The 13,741-nt window shown below is 39.6% G+C and overlaps 1 protein-coding gene across 1 annotated transcript in view; it reads right to left on the bottom strand.

The window, feature by feature from the left end:
* SAMTOR (S-adenosylmethionine sensor upstream of mTORC1) overlaps positions 1-13,741 on the bottom strand; it is a 47,335-nt gene that overhangs the window by 8,267 nt on the left and 25,327 nt on the right. Inside the window, 2 exon segments of the mRNA XM_075600017.1 lie at positions 10,009-10,176; positions 12,063-12,204. Coding sequence (XP_075456132.1) covers positions 10,009-10,176; positions 12,063-12,204 — 310 coding nt within the window.

Below are 13,741 nucleotides of genomic sequence, written 5' to 3'. Positions count from 1 at the left end.
CATTTCTCGCATAAGTAAGATCAACCGCTACCAAAAGGCAGCAATGCAGCTTGGAGATACAGGTAGTGCACGGTACTACGGATTCTTTGGACTGCAGTGGTTCTCCTTCTGACAAACAGACTTAAAATATATTTTATTTCTTTAAACCTATTTATTGTTAGACCTGCCAGCCTGGCACAGATCATGTTTATTTTTTTTTAAAGCCATTAAGGTTGAACGCATTGAATTCATCATTGCCACTAGTTCACACAGACTGTGTAGTTCCATTATGGAACCTATAGAGAAGCTCTGGTAATGTGACAGTGTAAATGCAGGAATTCTACACTACCATGTTAGATTTTTTTTACCAGACAACTAGGGTTATTGGAAGCACAGTTGGAGATCTGGAAGGTATATGTCCTAAAGGCACCTCAAATAAGGTTATTTTTTTACTACTCCTGTATTGGTCATGCTACGGCTCTCTGGCCATGCTAAAAATATATTTTGCCATGCTGTCTTTTTTGCTGTTTGGCACAGTGCCCCCTATACTTAATGACCTAATATGTAGTCCAATAAGAACCCAACCAGGTCAGTAAGACAGAAATTACAATTGTATATGTAAGATGACACAGATATATTTATCTGACGTTTTGATCCGAAGGGGAACCCTTCCTCAAAAGCATTGGGCAATACATCTGGGTGATCTTAAACTAGGGTTGCCACATTTGTTTTTATAATACAGTATGCTGAAATCCAGACATGAAAGTGTGGTGTCATAATGAGTTAATGACCGACCTTCACAATTGCAATGCAAAATATCTGCATAGTTTGCAGTCAGCTTCCCTTTCTTAATAAAATCCCACTGTTTAGAATAGTTGTCGATAAAAGGTACAATTTTCAGCATCAGTATTAATTGGGTAAAGAGTATTTCTGAACAAAAACAAAGCAATAGACACAGTTGAACTTTAACACTAGTCTATTTGCCCTGATAAGTGATGAAAGATTTGCAACCGCTTTAAGCTTAATGGTATCTGCAGCTTGACAGCTATATATTCTCAGGTTTTTATCATCTCGGTTCATGGTCTGGCGGGGAGAGACACTGAACTAACAAGCAGTGATGGGAGAAAAAGTAAAGCCTATAGGGGTGGGTGTCAAGGTATTAGGAATAATTTAGTAAAGTAACATCTATCGGAAAAGGTAACTTTTACACTTGAGTAAATATCCATTACGTTGTTATGACTGATTAATGCAATTTTAAGTTCAGGCATTTCATGTTCACATCATGACACTAAAATACGGGACAAGTAAGCGTCCCGACAGACCTTTCTTGGACAATAGGACCATTCAATGAAATAAAGGGACAATCCCGTATATATGGGACGTCTGGCCCATCTTATACAATACATGTTTCTTTCTCAAAGTGCTGTACATAAGGTAGTCTGTGGCAACCATGGAATCTTAAATGACTTTTGATTGTCAGCAGCATCCATAGGAAGCTTTGCGCTTTTTTTTTTTTTTTTATTTTTTTTTTTTTAGACACTTCCAACACCCCATGCAAATGTTTATTTTTTACATTTGAGCTATTCAATGGCTTATAATTTCACATATGCTTTTAGGGCTTCAGAGTTCTACAGCATATTTCAAAACCATGTGAATTTAGGCCTGACACTAATAAATATGAACAATTAAATTGATTTTTAAAAAGGAGAAATCCAAGCAATCCATTTTTGATGAGTTAATATACTGAGCATTGTTTGTATTTCTATAACTTTACACCTCCACAGCAATGCAAAATACTTGTAATCCTTTCCTGTTTGGGTTAATTTGGTGCCAATATTTCCAGCAGTTTGAGCTGTAAACTAATAGCCAATGTTACCTTAGTAATATAAGAATACATTGTTGCTGCTGAGTTACATTGACTGAACGATTGATTTGAAACTGAAAGGCAGTCATTGAACCATAGAGCCAGTGAACCCTGGGAAACAGAATCTTTGCTTATCGATCACGGGAGAACGAATCGATCTGCAGCTTAGGTAATTGGTGAAAACTAAAGAAACCAAGGTTGCATATATTTAAAAAAAAACAAAAAACCTCCACACGTGTAAGCTGCTTAGATTGCCTCCAACGAGACACGAGGTGTTAATGCAACTCTTAGTGCCAGAGGAGCCACGGCATCCGTGATCACGTGACTGCTCCGCCACTGATGACAGAACAGAAGTTGTTCTCTTCCGTTTCAATTAACGTCAGATAGCGTTCTAAACATCTCTATAAAAAACGAGGAGGGTCTGTAGCATGTAACTACTTTGTAATGGGGGCCCTTGAGTTCCAGACATGATGTAGTAGCTAGGTCCATAGGGCACCCAAGGGCTTAAACATAGCAATGTACACCTGTGGATAGACAGGTTGACTCCACTTGGAGACAATGTGTCATTTTAAATCTTTGTTCTAGCAGGAAATAAAAAAGTGCCCCATCTTCCTTCCAACAGCTTTAAAAACAAGGTTATTCAATTCCTTTGTATACAAAATAAATCACTGTTAGTGTGGCTTTCAATCAAATAGTCTTTGCTTAACTTTATATGCTGGTCTTGTTCACCTGATGGATACACACGTAATTTATTTTACTGGACCAACAAGATAATTACTTAGATAATTTAATCCTCACAGGCGCCTTCCACCTGTTTTGCAATGTTTTTAAACAAACCATTAAAAAATTGTCATATATTTGTTGTAGCACTGGGTATTTGTCTAGATATAGATATAGAGAGAGATAAAAAAAATATATTTATAAAAAAGTGGTATTTAAAGCTCTATAGCAGTTTTAGCTATTAAAAAAATAAATAATAATCTTTGTCTATTAAATTGAGTCAATTTCTAATAAATGTACACTTCTCCAGTACCAAAATAGTTATTAGGGCTTTAAAAAAAAAAAAAAAAAAAAAAAAAAAAAAGTTTAAACTACTCACTCGGTGGTCTTTTAAATATATATTATGAAATCCCTGTGTTATAGGTGTTGCTACATGCTGAACACCTGAGATCTGGGATGCACATATTGGTCACTTTCAAGCAGCAATCCCACCCGTTTTCTAAAGGTAATTTAACTGGATTTGAATGGTGCGGGAGAGTCGACTCGCAGTATTTTCAGCCCAGGGACCCCCAGAGACAGACAGACAGACCTTTAACTTATCAGTGTTGAAGCAGGGAATTTTCATAACCATCCAGCAGGAAATGGCAAAATAAATTTACATTGGCCCGCAGGACACAATATGTCAAGTCATTTTGTTCCCACTAGAGGGGCTTCAACACCGGTAAGGAGCGGAAAATAGTGCGGTTCAGACCCAGGGTGTCACCCGTTCAAAAAAACAAAAAAAAAACAAATAGGGACATGGCATTTGTTCTGCATGACTTATGAAAGTACATATTTCCTCAGTTGTGCATTGTAAATTTAGAGCACATTTATTTGAATATATGTATGAGTGCCGTTTGTTTTTATTATAGAAGTGTTAATATAGCTTTAAATCACCTTTTGACGTTTCATGACATGAGCATAATGGCTCCATATTTTACGCTTACATTATATTTTAGACTAATCAGGTGTTTTGTGCATTTACATTTTTTTTTTCAAATGTTTTTATTAGGCAATATTCAAAAATACAGACATAACAAGCAAAATCAGCCTAATACAAGAAGTTTTTTTGTCTTTTTGATGGTTAAAGGACAGAAAGAAAGCATCGCCAAGAGAGGCGAGACCTCTGGGCCACATAGTGGACCAGTGAAAGAAAGGTCAGAAAAAGAGAGGGGGGGGGAGGGAGGATGGGGAGGGTGTGGCGGGAACGGGGGTGGGAGGACCCGTCTCCAGTTGCTAGAACCCATCTACCTGAGGACTTCGCTTCACCCATGGTATCTATTTAAATGGGGTTTTTTTTTTTTTTTTATTAGGTAGGGTTAGTGGCTAAGCCAAGGTTCCCAGATTTTGTAGAATCCCTCGGTCTTACGTTTGAGAAACGCTGTTAATCAACATCAACATAACCTCGTCTATTCTTCTTTTAACCATCTGTTTGGAGGGAGGTAATACCTTTTTCCAGGAGAACGCCACCGCACACCTTGCCGCTGTTAAAATTAAGGAGATTAATTTCCATACTGGGCTGTCAATTTCCTCTATCGGCCTGCCCAGTAGGAAGGTTAGCGGATCAACGGGGACAGTGAGGTTGGTTACCTCGTTTATTTGAATTTGTATTGGAAGCCAAAATTCCTGAATTCTTGGACATGACCACCAAATGTGGGCCATGTTCCCTCTCTGTCCACAATGTACTTAAATGATTTCAAAGGAAACTGTGGCGCCCGTGCAAATCAACAGTGATATATAAATACAACAGAAATAAACATTAGATGTTACCCAACAAGATACAGGCATACCCCGCATTAACGTACGCAATGGGACCGGAGCATGTATGTAAAGCGAAAATGTACTTAAAGTGAAGCACTCCCTTTTCCCACTTATCGATGCATGTACTGTACTGCAATCGTTATATACGTGCATAACTGATGTAAATAATGCATTTGTAACAGGCTCTATAGTCTCCTCGCTTGCGCACAGCTTTGGTACAGGTAGGGAGCCGGTATTGCTGTTCAGGACGTGATGACAGGCGCATGCGTGAGCTGCCATTTGCCTATTGGGCGATATGTACTTACTCGCGAGTGTACTTAAAGTGAGTGTACTTAAAGTGGGGTATACCTGTACTTCTCAACCTCTCCAGGAAATGTACTAAGATTTCCCACGAATGCAGTCTTGGTTTGGGGTGGAAAGGGAGCGATCCAATCAGGAACACATCATGTGAATAAAAAACATAAAAAAACAATAATTGTGCAGTATGTTAATTCAGTGTGGACTAGATGCAGGTCTTGGCTCTTGAGGCTATTCTACTTACAACAGCAATTGGTATTTAAAGCTTTTGTCTGACTTAGTCAGGAGATATGAAGATGGTTGATATTCTTTTTAGGTATGTATTTTCCCCAATCGTTTCTCCTGCAGATAGGCTGTTCCAGAGATGATGATACTCAATTCCCCATGTGGTAATATGCAATAGAGAAACAGAAACGCCCAATGGTGCAGGTTGCAAAAACAGTGGCTTTTATATGACTAAGGGATAAGAGATGTACTCACAATTGGTACAAACAATATGTACATATAAAGGTATCTTTGATAACAAGGTGCTCGTGTTCGTGGCAGTGTTTTCTCCCTATCCTCCTCTGTTTGTGATTGTGACGCGCTGGGAGAAAGTCTGTGGGAGAGTTGAAGCGTCCGGCGTCTTCTCGTGAAGGCAGCTGCAACAAATGATTTAGCTCTACGTGTTCAACAGCGAAACGCGTAGAGCTAAATCATTTGCTGCAGCTGCCTTCACGAGAAGACGCCGGACGCTTCAACTCTCCCACAGACTTTCTCCCAGCGCGTCACAATCACAAACAGAGGAGGATAGGGAGAAAACACTGCCACGAACACGAGCACCTTGTTATCAAAGATACCTTTATATGTACATATTGTTTGTACCAATTGTGAGTACATCTCTTATCCCTTAGTCATATAAAAGCCACTGTTTTTGCAACCTGCACCATTGGGCGTTTCTGTTTCTCTATTGCATATTACCACATGGGGAATTGAGTATCATCATCTCTGGAACAGCCTATCTGCAGGAGAAACGATTAGGGAAAATACATACCTAAAAAGAATATCAACCATCTTCATATCTCCTGACTAAGTCAGACAAAAGCTTTAAATACCAATTGCTGTTGTAAGTAGAATAGCCTCAAGAGCCAAGACCTGCATCTAGTCCACACTGAATTAACATACTGCACAATTGTTTTTTTATGTTTTTTATTCACATGTGTTCCTGATTGGATCGCTCCCTTTCCACCCCAAACCAAGACCCCTCTCTGTCCACAACATAGATCTGATGCCAAGGGGTAGATTTGTTTGTCTAACTGGGGTAAGATACCAGTGGAACAAGATTTTGTAAATATTTTCCTTTGACGTGGTACATATGGAAGTTCCTGAGGCCGAGTCCCAAATATCTTCCCAATCCTCTTTGTCTATAACTATGTTCAATTCTGCTTCCCACTTGAGCATATAGTCATGTGCGGGGGGTGGGGGGGCGCTGATGTTTCCATTTCAGCGTATATTTTGGTTATTAGAACTTTTTGACGTGTCAACCTGGCACACCATCTCAAAGTTTGTGAGAGGGGGAAATTCAAGTTGAGGACATTTTTTGGAGGAAATGTCGAATGTGGAGATATTTGAATGCACCTAGCTCTGATGCCTCGTATTTGGTACGTAAATCCTGAAAGCTCAGCAGCCTTCCATCGCTCAATAGGTCAGCGACCACCCTGATCCCCTTCAATCTGAATTGTTCAAACTGTCCAGGTTCGCATCCCGGCGGAAACTTGGGGTTGTTTATAAAATCGGGGTGAGCTGTGACCGTGGATGTGAGTTTGAACTTAGTTTTACATTTCATCCAGACTTCAAGTGTGTCTCATCGCCCCAAGTTCAAATTTGCACGCCCGTTTATCACCTCTATCCATACCCCAAAGGCAGGCGGGCAGAGAAGGCATTTTGGCGTACTGGGATTCAATATCTATCCAACAGTATTGGTCTGGGTCTGCGTTCCACACTACGACTTGACGTAGCTGAGCCGCTTGATAGTATTTTACAATATCTGGCACTCCCATACCTCCTTTTCTTCTTGGTGACATAAGGACTGACCTTGCAACCCTGGGTCTTTTGCTCTGCCAAATAAATTTAAATAATTTATTTTGGATGTTTTTTTAGTTCAGAGCCAGGGACATGGATCGGGAGTGTCTGAAAGAAATATAACAATCTGGGGAGTATATTCATCTTCACCGAGATCATTCTCCCAATCCATGAGATCTGATACCCCTCCCACTTGTCCAGATCCTTTAATTTTTCCAAATAGGGTTGGATAGTTGTGTCGATGTAACGTTTGGTAGCTTCCTGATACATTTCCTCCCATGTATTTAATGTATGAGGAGCTCCACCTTCTGGCTCTGATAAATTTAGATTTAGGGCTTCAGATTTGTCATTGTTAATTTTATACCCTGAAATTTTGCCAAAGGCTAACAATTCTTTATGGAGATTGGGGAGGGAGGTTTGAGGGTGGGTCAGCGTCAGTATAATATCATCAGCAAATAGAGAGATTTTATAATTTCTCTCACCGATTGGTACGCCCTGAATATTTATACTGTCGCGGATTTTGGCCGCTAAGGGTTCAATTGTCAGAGCGAAGAGGAGCGGGGACAGGGGGCAACTCTGACTTGTGCCGTTTTTTTATTTCAAATTTCTTTGCTGTGCCTCCTGGGAGTTTAACCACCGCAGATGGATTGCGATAAAGTGCCCTGACCCCTTCGTGAAAAGTATCACTAAAGCCGTATTTTTGCATAGTTTTGTCAAAAATAACCAATCAATTCTGTCAAACGCCTTCTCTGCGTCTAAACTTACAAGAACTGCCTTGGTGTTTGAGAGATTAATGTGATCCACTATATTTATTATTTTGCGAGTATTGTCTGAGGCTTGACGGCCAGAGACAAACCCAACTTGGTCGATATTTATGAGTCTGGGTAGGATAGGGTTCAATCTATTTGCTAGTATTTTACTGTACAGTTTAAGGTCATTATTTAACAAAGAAATTGGGTGGTAACTCCCACACTGCATCGGGTCTCTGCCCTCCTTATGAATAATTGCTAGATTGGCTAGTGACATTGATGCTGGTATTGGGTCACCTTCCATAAAGGAATTGAACAGGTCTAACAAATGAGTAGACAAGATTGGCAGAAATCTCTTATAATAAACATTGGTGAAACCATCAGGGCCAGGGGCTTTGGAGATTTTCAATGCCTTTAAAGCGTCCGCCAACGCCTGTGTTATTTTTCCATTCAGTTTTTGGTTTTCCTCCTCTGTTAATAATGGGAGTCTAGGTAGTCCGAAATTGCCGCCGACGCTAAGGTCCTGGGGTACCCTCCTTGGGTTTTAAGATTATATAGATTGGTATAAAATTTGGTAAATTCCTTCGCAATCCTTTTATCATTATAAATTGTTGCCAGACCTATTCTTGATTGCCGTGATTTGGGATCGCTTCTGAACACCCCTTAGTTGGGCTTTTTCTACATCCTCTAATTGGATTTTTTAAATCTTGTTTCTGGCAGCGGTCAAGGTTTTATAGATTTTCCTCGATGGGTTAGCTTTATGTTGCTGCTCTAATATTATGATTTTCTCTGTCAAGTCTTTGAGTAATTTTAGCTTAGTCTTTTTTCTATGGGATGCAATCGAAATGAAATTGCCTCTGATTGCTGCCTTATGGGCCTCCCAGAGTATCGCTGGTGACGGGACAACCTGAGTTAATAGTAAAATATTCAGATAGGGCTGTTTTAATTTCTCTCTATGTCCGGGTGATTCAGTAGGGAATCGTTTAATTTCCAGATAAAGGTGCTTGACTATGAATGGGACTGAGTTAGTGTGATGGGGGTGTGATCCGACCAATATCTGAAATTGAGGAGGCTTCCAGAACATTTTTAGTAGCCAGAAAGTAATCAATGCGAGAATAGGTCTGGTGGGGTGCGGAATAGAAAGTGTAGTCCCTTTGGCCCTGATGTTGGGATCTCCAAATGTCTACCAATGAGAACTCTTCGACTATAGTTCTAAATTGTTTCCTGGTTTTCTGGGATAGTACCGTGTGTGCGGTTTAAAGAGGGTGACTTATCTTCATTCGGATTTAGAACCATATTCATATACCCTCCCACTATCATTGAGGACAGATAGGCGGGGTCGACTTTGCCTAGGACCATTTTTAGGAAATCTGTTTGGTTTTCGTTAGGCGCATATAAGTTGATCAGAGCGATCGCCGTGCCGGAGAGAGAGCCATATACCACTAGAAATCTACCCCCTGGATCTGAAACCGTTTTGACTAGATTGAATGGGGTTCCTTGGCAGATTAGGATCGCAACTCCTCTCCTCTTACTACTAAAAGACAAGTAGAAACCCATTGGGAATGCATTGCTAAATGATTTGGGCGGCTCGAGTCCTGTGAAGTGCGTCTCCTGAAGGAATATAACATCCTCGAGATCTTTTCATCTCTTGGAGAGCCAGTTTCCTTTTCCTAATATTTTGTAATCCCTTCACATTAAGGGAAACAAATTTGATTGGAGTTTGACCAGTCATGGCCGCCATGTTTGAGGGGCAATCTTAGGACCTCCCTTTTCCCACTAATTAGGTTGTGTTGTATTACTATGCGAAGTGGCCTCGGGTTACCTTTCTGAGTAGCGAGGGAGGTACCAGAGTGTGGAATTGGGTCAGCAAACTGGGTGGAGGGCAGGGGAGGGGATGATGGATAGGGGAAGAGATCTGCTGGGATTGTAGCCGGAGTTAGAAACTGCCAATCGGGCTTAAGGCCCTTAGGGGGGATCCGGAGGCAAGGGCAGGTGGGTGCGGGCCCATAAGTGCGTTGAGTATTTTCGCTTCCCGAGGATCTGGTGTTAAGGTGGGTGGGGGGGGAGTGAGCGTGGAACAGGACGGGGGGGGGGGGGGGAGATGAGGAGGGGAGGGGGTGTGAAGAAAGGGAGATTCATAGACCTGTGAGGGCGTTGTGTGAGCCATTGGGGGATAGCTATGTCTTCAGATTTAGTCCACATATCCCTGGGGTACATTACTTTGGAGCTTCAAGGAACATTTCTATCAGGCTTCTAATTTGAGGTACTGTTGCAGCACCAAGATGTGGCAACACTAAAACCAGAAGTTAGTTTGATATTGTAATTACCAGAACACACACACGCGCGGTTAAAACTTTGTAATAGGAAAAAAACAAATACAGTAACCATGTAATTAATTCATATACTGTCATTAGACAAGCAGATTTCTAAAATCAAACATGCTGTGACACACACACACACACACACACTAATACATTAAGTGTGTCTTAGGTGGATTGAACTTTAATAAAACAGAAAACCTTAAAAACACATACTTACTCTTTGTTCGGGGCTTTTACATTAGAAAAACTTGATTTGCCTAGTAGACGTTCGTCACACTTGGTAGACTGGAAATAATTTACTGCTGGGGTGACTATGCCCGCTCTTCTTTCATCTTTTTCTAATGCTTTTCTCTTTCCTCCATTAAGAAAATACTCTTGACAAACACTGTGAATGAAGAACATGGGAACACCAATCTTATTTATAAAAAACAGATTAGTATTAAAGCTGCAGTTCAAACTGCAGTTTTTTTTTAAATATATATTTTTTCCCATTCAATATGTGCATTAATACAATCTGCACATTAACAAGTGATTAGCTAAGTTGCAGATTGATCCGTTCTCCTGTAATCGATTGCTTGCGTTATTTAATTCCGTTCTTGCACAGCATTGTGGGCAATGTAGTGTGACTGGGCAGTTACCAGATACAATTGGTGCACTGCTCTAGAGAGACAGGGCAGGGCTCAAGAACCAGAGCCTATCAGAAGGGGAAGGGGCTGTCACTTTGAAAATGCTTCCTACATTAGAAACATTAAAAATGTTTTTTGAACATCGGTTTTTAAACGCTACCTTTCTCATAGTACAGACCTGATTTTTTTTTTTTTAACCCACACATGTAGGATATTGCTTGAATTGCTGCTTTAGGATGCAAACAATTTTAATTAAAAAAATTAAAATTGTTTGCATCCTAAAGCAGCAATTCAAGCAATATCCTACATGTGTGGGTTAAAAAAAAAATTTTTTTTTTTTTAAAAAATCAGGTCTGTACTATGAGAAAAGTAGCGTTTAAAAACCGATGTTCAAAAAACATTTTTAATGTTTCTAATGTAGGAAGCATTTCCAAAGTGACAGCCCCTTCCCCTTCTGATAGGCTACCCCTCAATTGGAAGATCTTTACCCTTGGACATTTTGCTATCACAGTGTGGCATGGATGGTCTCATGGACTATGGTAACTGATGTGAACTGTTAACCATTGTTGATCCCATACTAACAGTCTTTTTGGTACTGTGCCTGGTTTGCCTTGATTATACCAACTGCATTTACGGTGTATGTATATAATATATGTATTTGACATCAGCATGTATTAGGCAATCTGGTGCATGTGTTATCTATGCTTGCTGTGTGGTTTTATATTTACTAGGGGTGAGGCCGGCCTTGTAGGTTCAAGGGGTTATTGATAACCCCTTGTTCTACATATATTTTGTGCTTATAGGCTTTTTCCCCTTGCCTTGGGTATTAGGGGTCCATCAGTATCTTCATAGGGGATTTCCCCTGTCTGATACATATTCTATCACAGGAGGATGTCAGGGTTTTTTTTAAATATTTTTTGTATTTTATGTTTGATTATTTGTGCTGTTAAATAAATCATAATTTTCTTTGATATTTTTTCCGAGTATACTTGAGTGCTGAGTTGGGACACTCTTCTTTTTCTTTTCGTTGAGAAAATATATATCCCACAGCAACATTAAAAATACAATACATAAACATGAAAGGGGAGACCCTACTAAAAAGGCATGTAAACCATGCAAATAAGCAAAAGTTCTTAGCTGCCCAGAGGAATAATGTTTGCCTCTTCAAAAACAAAAACACAGGCCAACGACATTTTTGCATTTTCTAATGAATCTGTTATTTTATTAACATTTTTTGCCTTTATTTATAAACACAACAAATATTGCCTTCACTTAAGGGCACAACATATACATTTATAAAAGCATAAAATGCATGTTGGGTAAGAAGGGGGGAAAACAGGTTTTCTAGTGGTGTCCAATGGTGTAAGGAAGAGTCTGAACTACACCCAGAGAACCCAAGATCTTAGTCTTCCAATGAAATTACCAAGTGGTGAATTGCTACCAACCCATAAGTAATGTTGGCCTCGCTATTTTAAGCTTCGAAAGGGATGGCAAGCCAAAAGAGCAGTGATCCAGCCATATATTGCAGTTAGATCTCAAAAGCCATACAGGATCAAAAAAAAAAAAAAAAAAAACTTGTCCTAATAGCTGGCAAATTTGAAATAGGTGTCTCAATCCCTACTGTATATCTAAAATGATTAATTACCTGCGGCACCATTCGATGCGACCTTCCCCTTCACAGTTCTTTGCCCAGTGATTATCCGCCAAGTTCTTCATTGCAACAGCATATTCAGAAAGTGTGTCTTCATCTTTACAATGCTCCATCCATATTTTGTTGAAATCACCAGCTTAAATATAGATATCAGGAAAAATGTGAAAACTACTTTCCAAAATAGTTTATAATGCTCTGTATGGAGTCAAAAATACTACAACCCCCCCCCCCCCCAAAAAAAAACACAAGCCAACAACCACCACAAGGCAGCTCATTGCTTTGCTGAGCAAGCCCTGAAAATCCTTTTTATGTACTGCTCTGTGTTGGCAGCTTTTCTATAAAACTGACCATTGGATGGAATAATTAATTCTGCCGTCTAACTGTAGGGATTATGCCTATTAAATTGTTTCCCTAGAAAAGCAAAAACAATTCCAGGGGAGAAAGTAAAAGAAATAACCAAGGAGTTTGAGGAGATTATAAAAAGCAATGAACAAAACAAAAAGCAGCTGCAGTGTAAATAAGAAAAAGCCAAGACCGTGACATGTGGCTCAATTACCCCCCCACCCCCCTTGTTCCCATGTGGCTGTTTATCAGGGAAATATTTAGCATTGCCAGAAGTCATGCTGAATTATGTCAACATTATTAAACTCTATTACCATGAAAAATGTTATTAAGATCAGTCTCCTGTGCATTGCAGACAAAGGATTCAGACTTTTGCATTACAGAACGCAGAATGTTGTAGCTGAGGCTTTAATGCCATTAAACAAAGGGGAATCTGCTCTCTGCTATCATGATACAGACTATTTTGTAAATGACTGATAAACGAAGTCAGTCATGCTTAGATAATTTGAAAATGGCTGCCAAGTAGTTCAAATCCAGATGCTCCCCAATGAATAGGCCAAACAAAAATTTATCAACCATTTTCTTTGAATGCATTAAAAGGTACTGTTGAGCCAGAAATAATTTGCTACTTTAACGCAAAGAGTCTCTGACAAGTGCAGTTGCAATAATGTCTCATAACATATATACAATTACATTTAATTGTACTCCAATTTTAAGCCCAAAATAAAGATCTAATCAGTCTATTAAAAAAAAAAAAAAAAAAAAAAGTGCACCCCATCCAATCTCCCTAGCATTTTACAGCTTTTCCACAGCTGCAATAATACGCTGAACACCAAACAAAATGGAGGGATGCAGTACTGACATGGAGAACTGGAAGAATGAAAAATTCTTTGCTTTCCTTTTCCCCCACCATGGCAGCAAAACATGAATGGGACGTACCAGAGCAATGCCAAAAAGGCATGGGAAAGACACTCTTTTTTGTACGACTAGTAGAACCTTACAGTAAAATTCTTACTCTACTGAGGACATCCACATGGTAGAATTTAATGAATTTATGCACATATCACCATCTGCAGCATTCGAAGGATCTTCTATTGTTTCAGCTCTAAGTGCCCATGATGGTGCCACCACTCACAAATGGCAGTACTTCTACTCTTTTTTGAAGACATACCTACTTAATACATTACTGTATCTACTTGGCATCATGTCTTATTGCCAGTAGACCCTTTATTTTCCCTTCTGGGATTACAAAATTGTCTCTTGGACTTTCTGAAATCTTCCATTCAAATTTTTGTTTCATCGCTCTACCAAAACACAGATTTCGCTTTTGT

The sequence above is a fragment of the Ascaphus truei genome, chromosome 5 (genome assembly GCF_040206685.1).
Source record: "Ascaphus truei isolate aAscTru1 chromosome 5, aAscTru1.hap1, whole genome shotgun sequence".
Classification (NCBI taxonomy): domain Eukaryota; kingdom Metazoa; phylum Chordata; class Amphibia; order Anura; family Ascaphidae; genus Ascaphus; species Ascaphus truei.
Note: the sequence above shows the minus strand (reverse complement) of the source record. Positions and strands in the feature narration are given on the sequence as shown.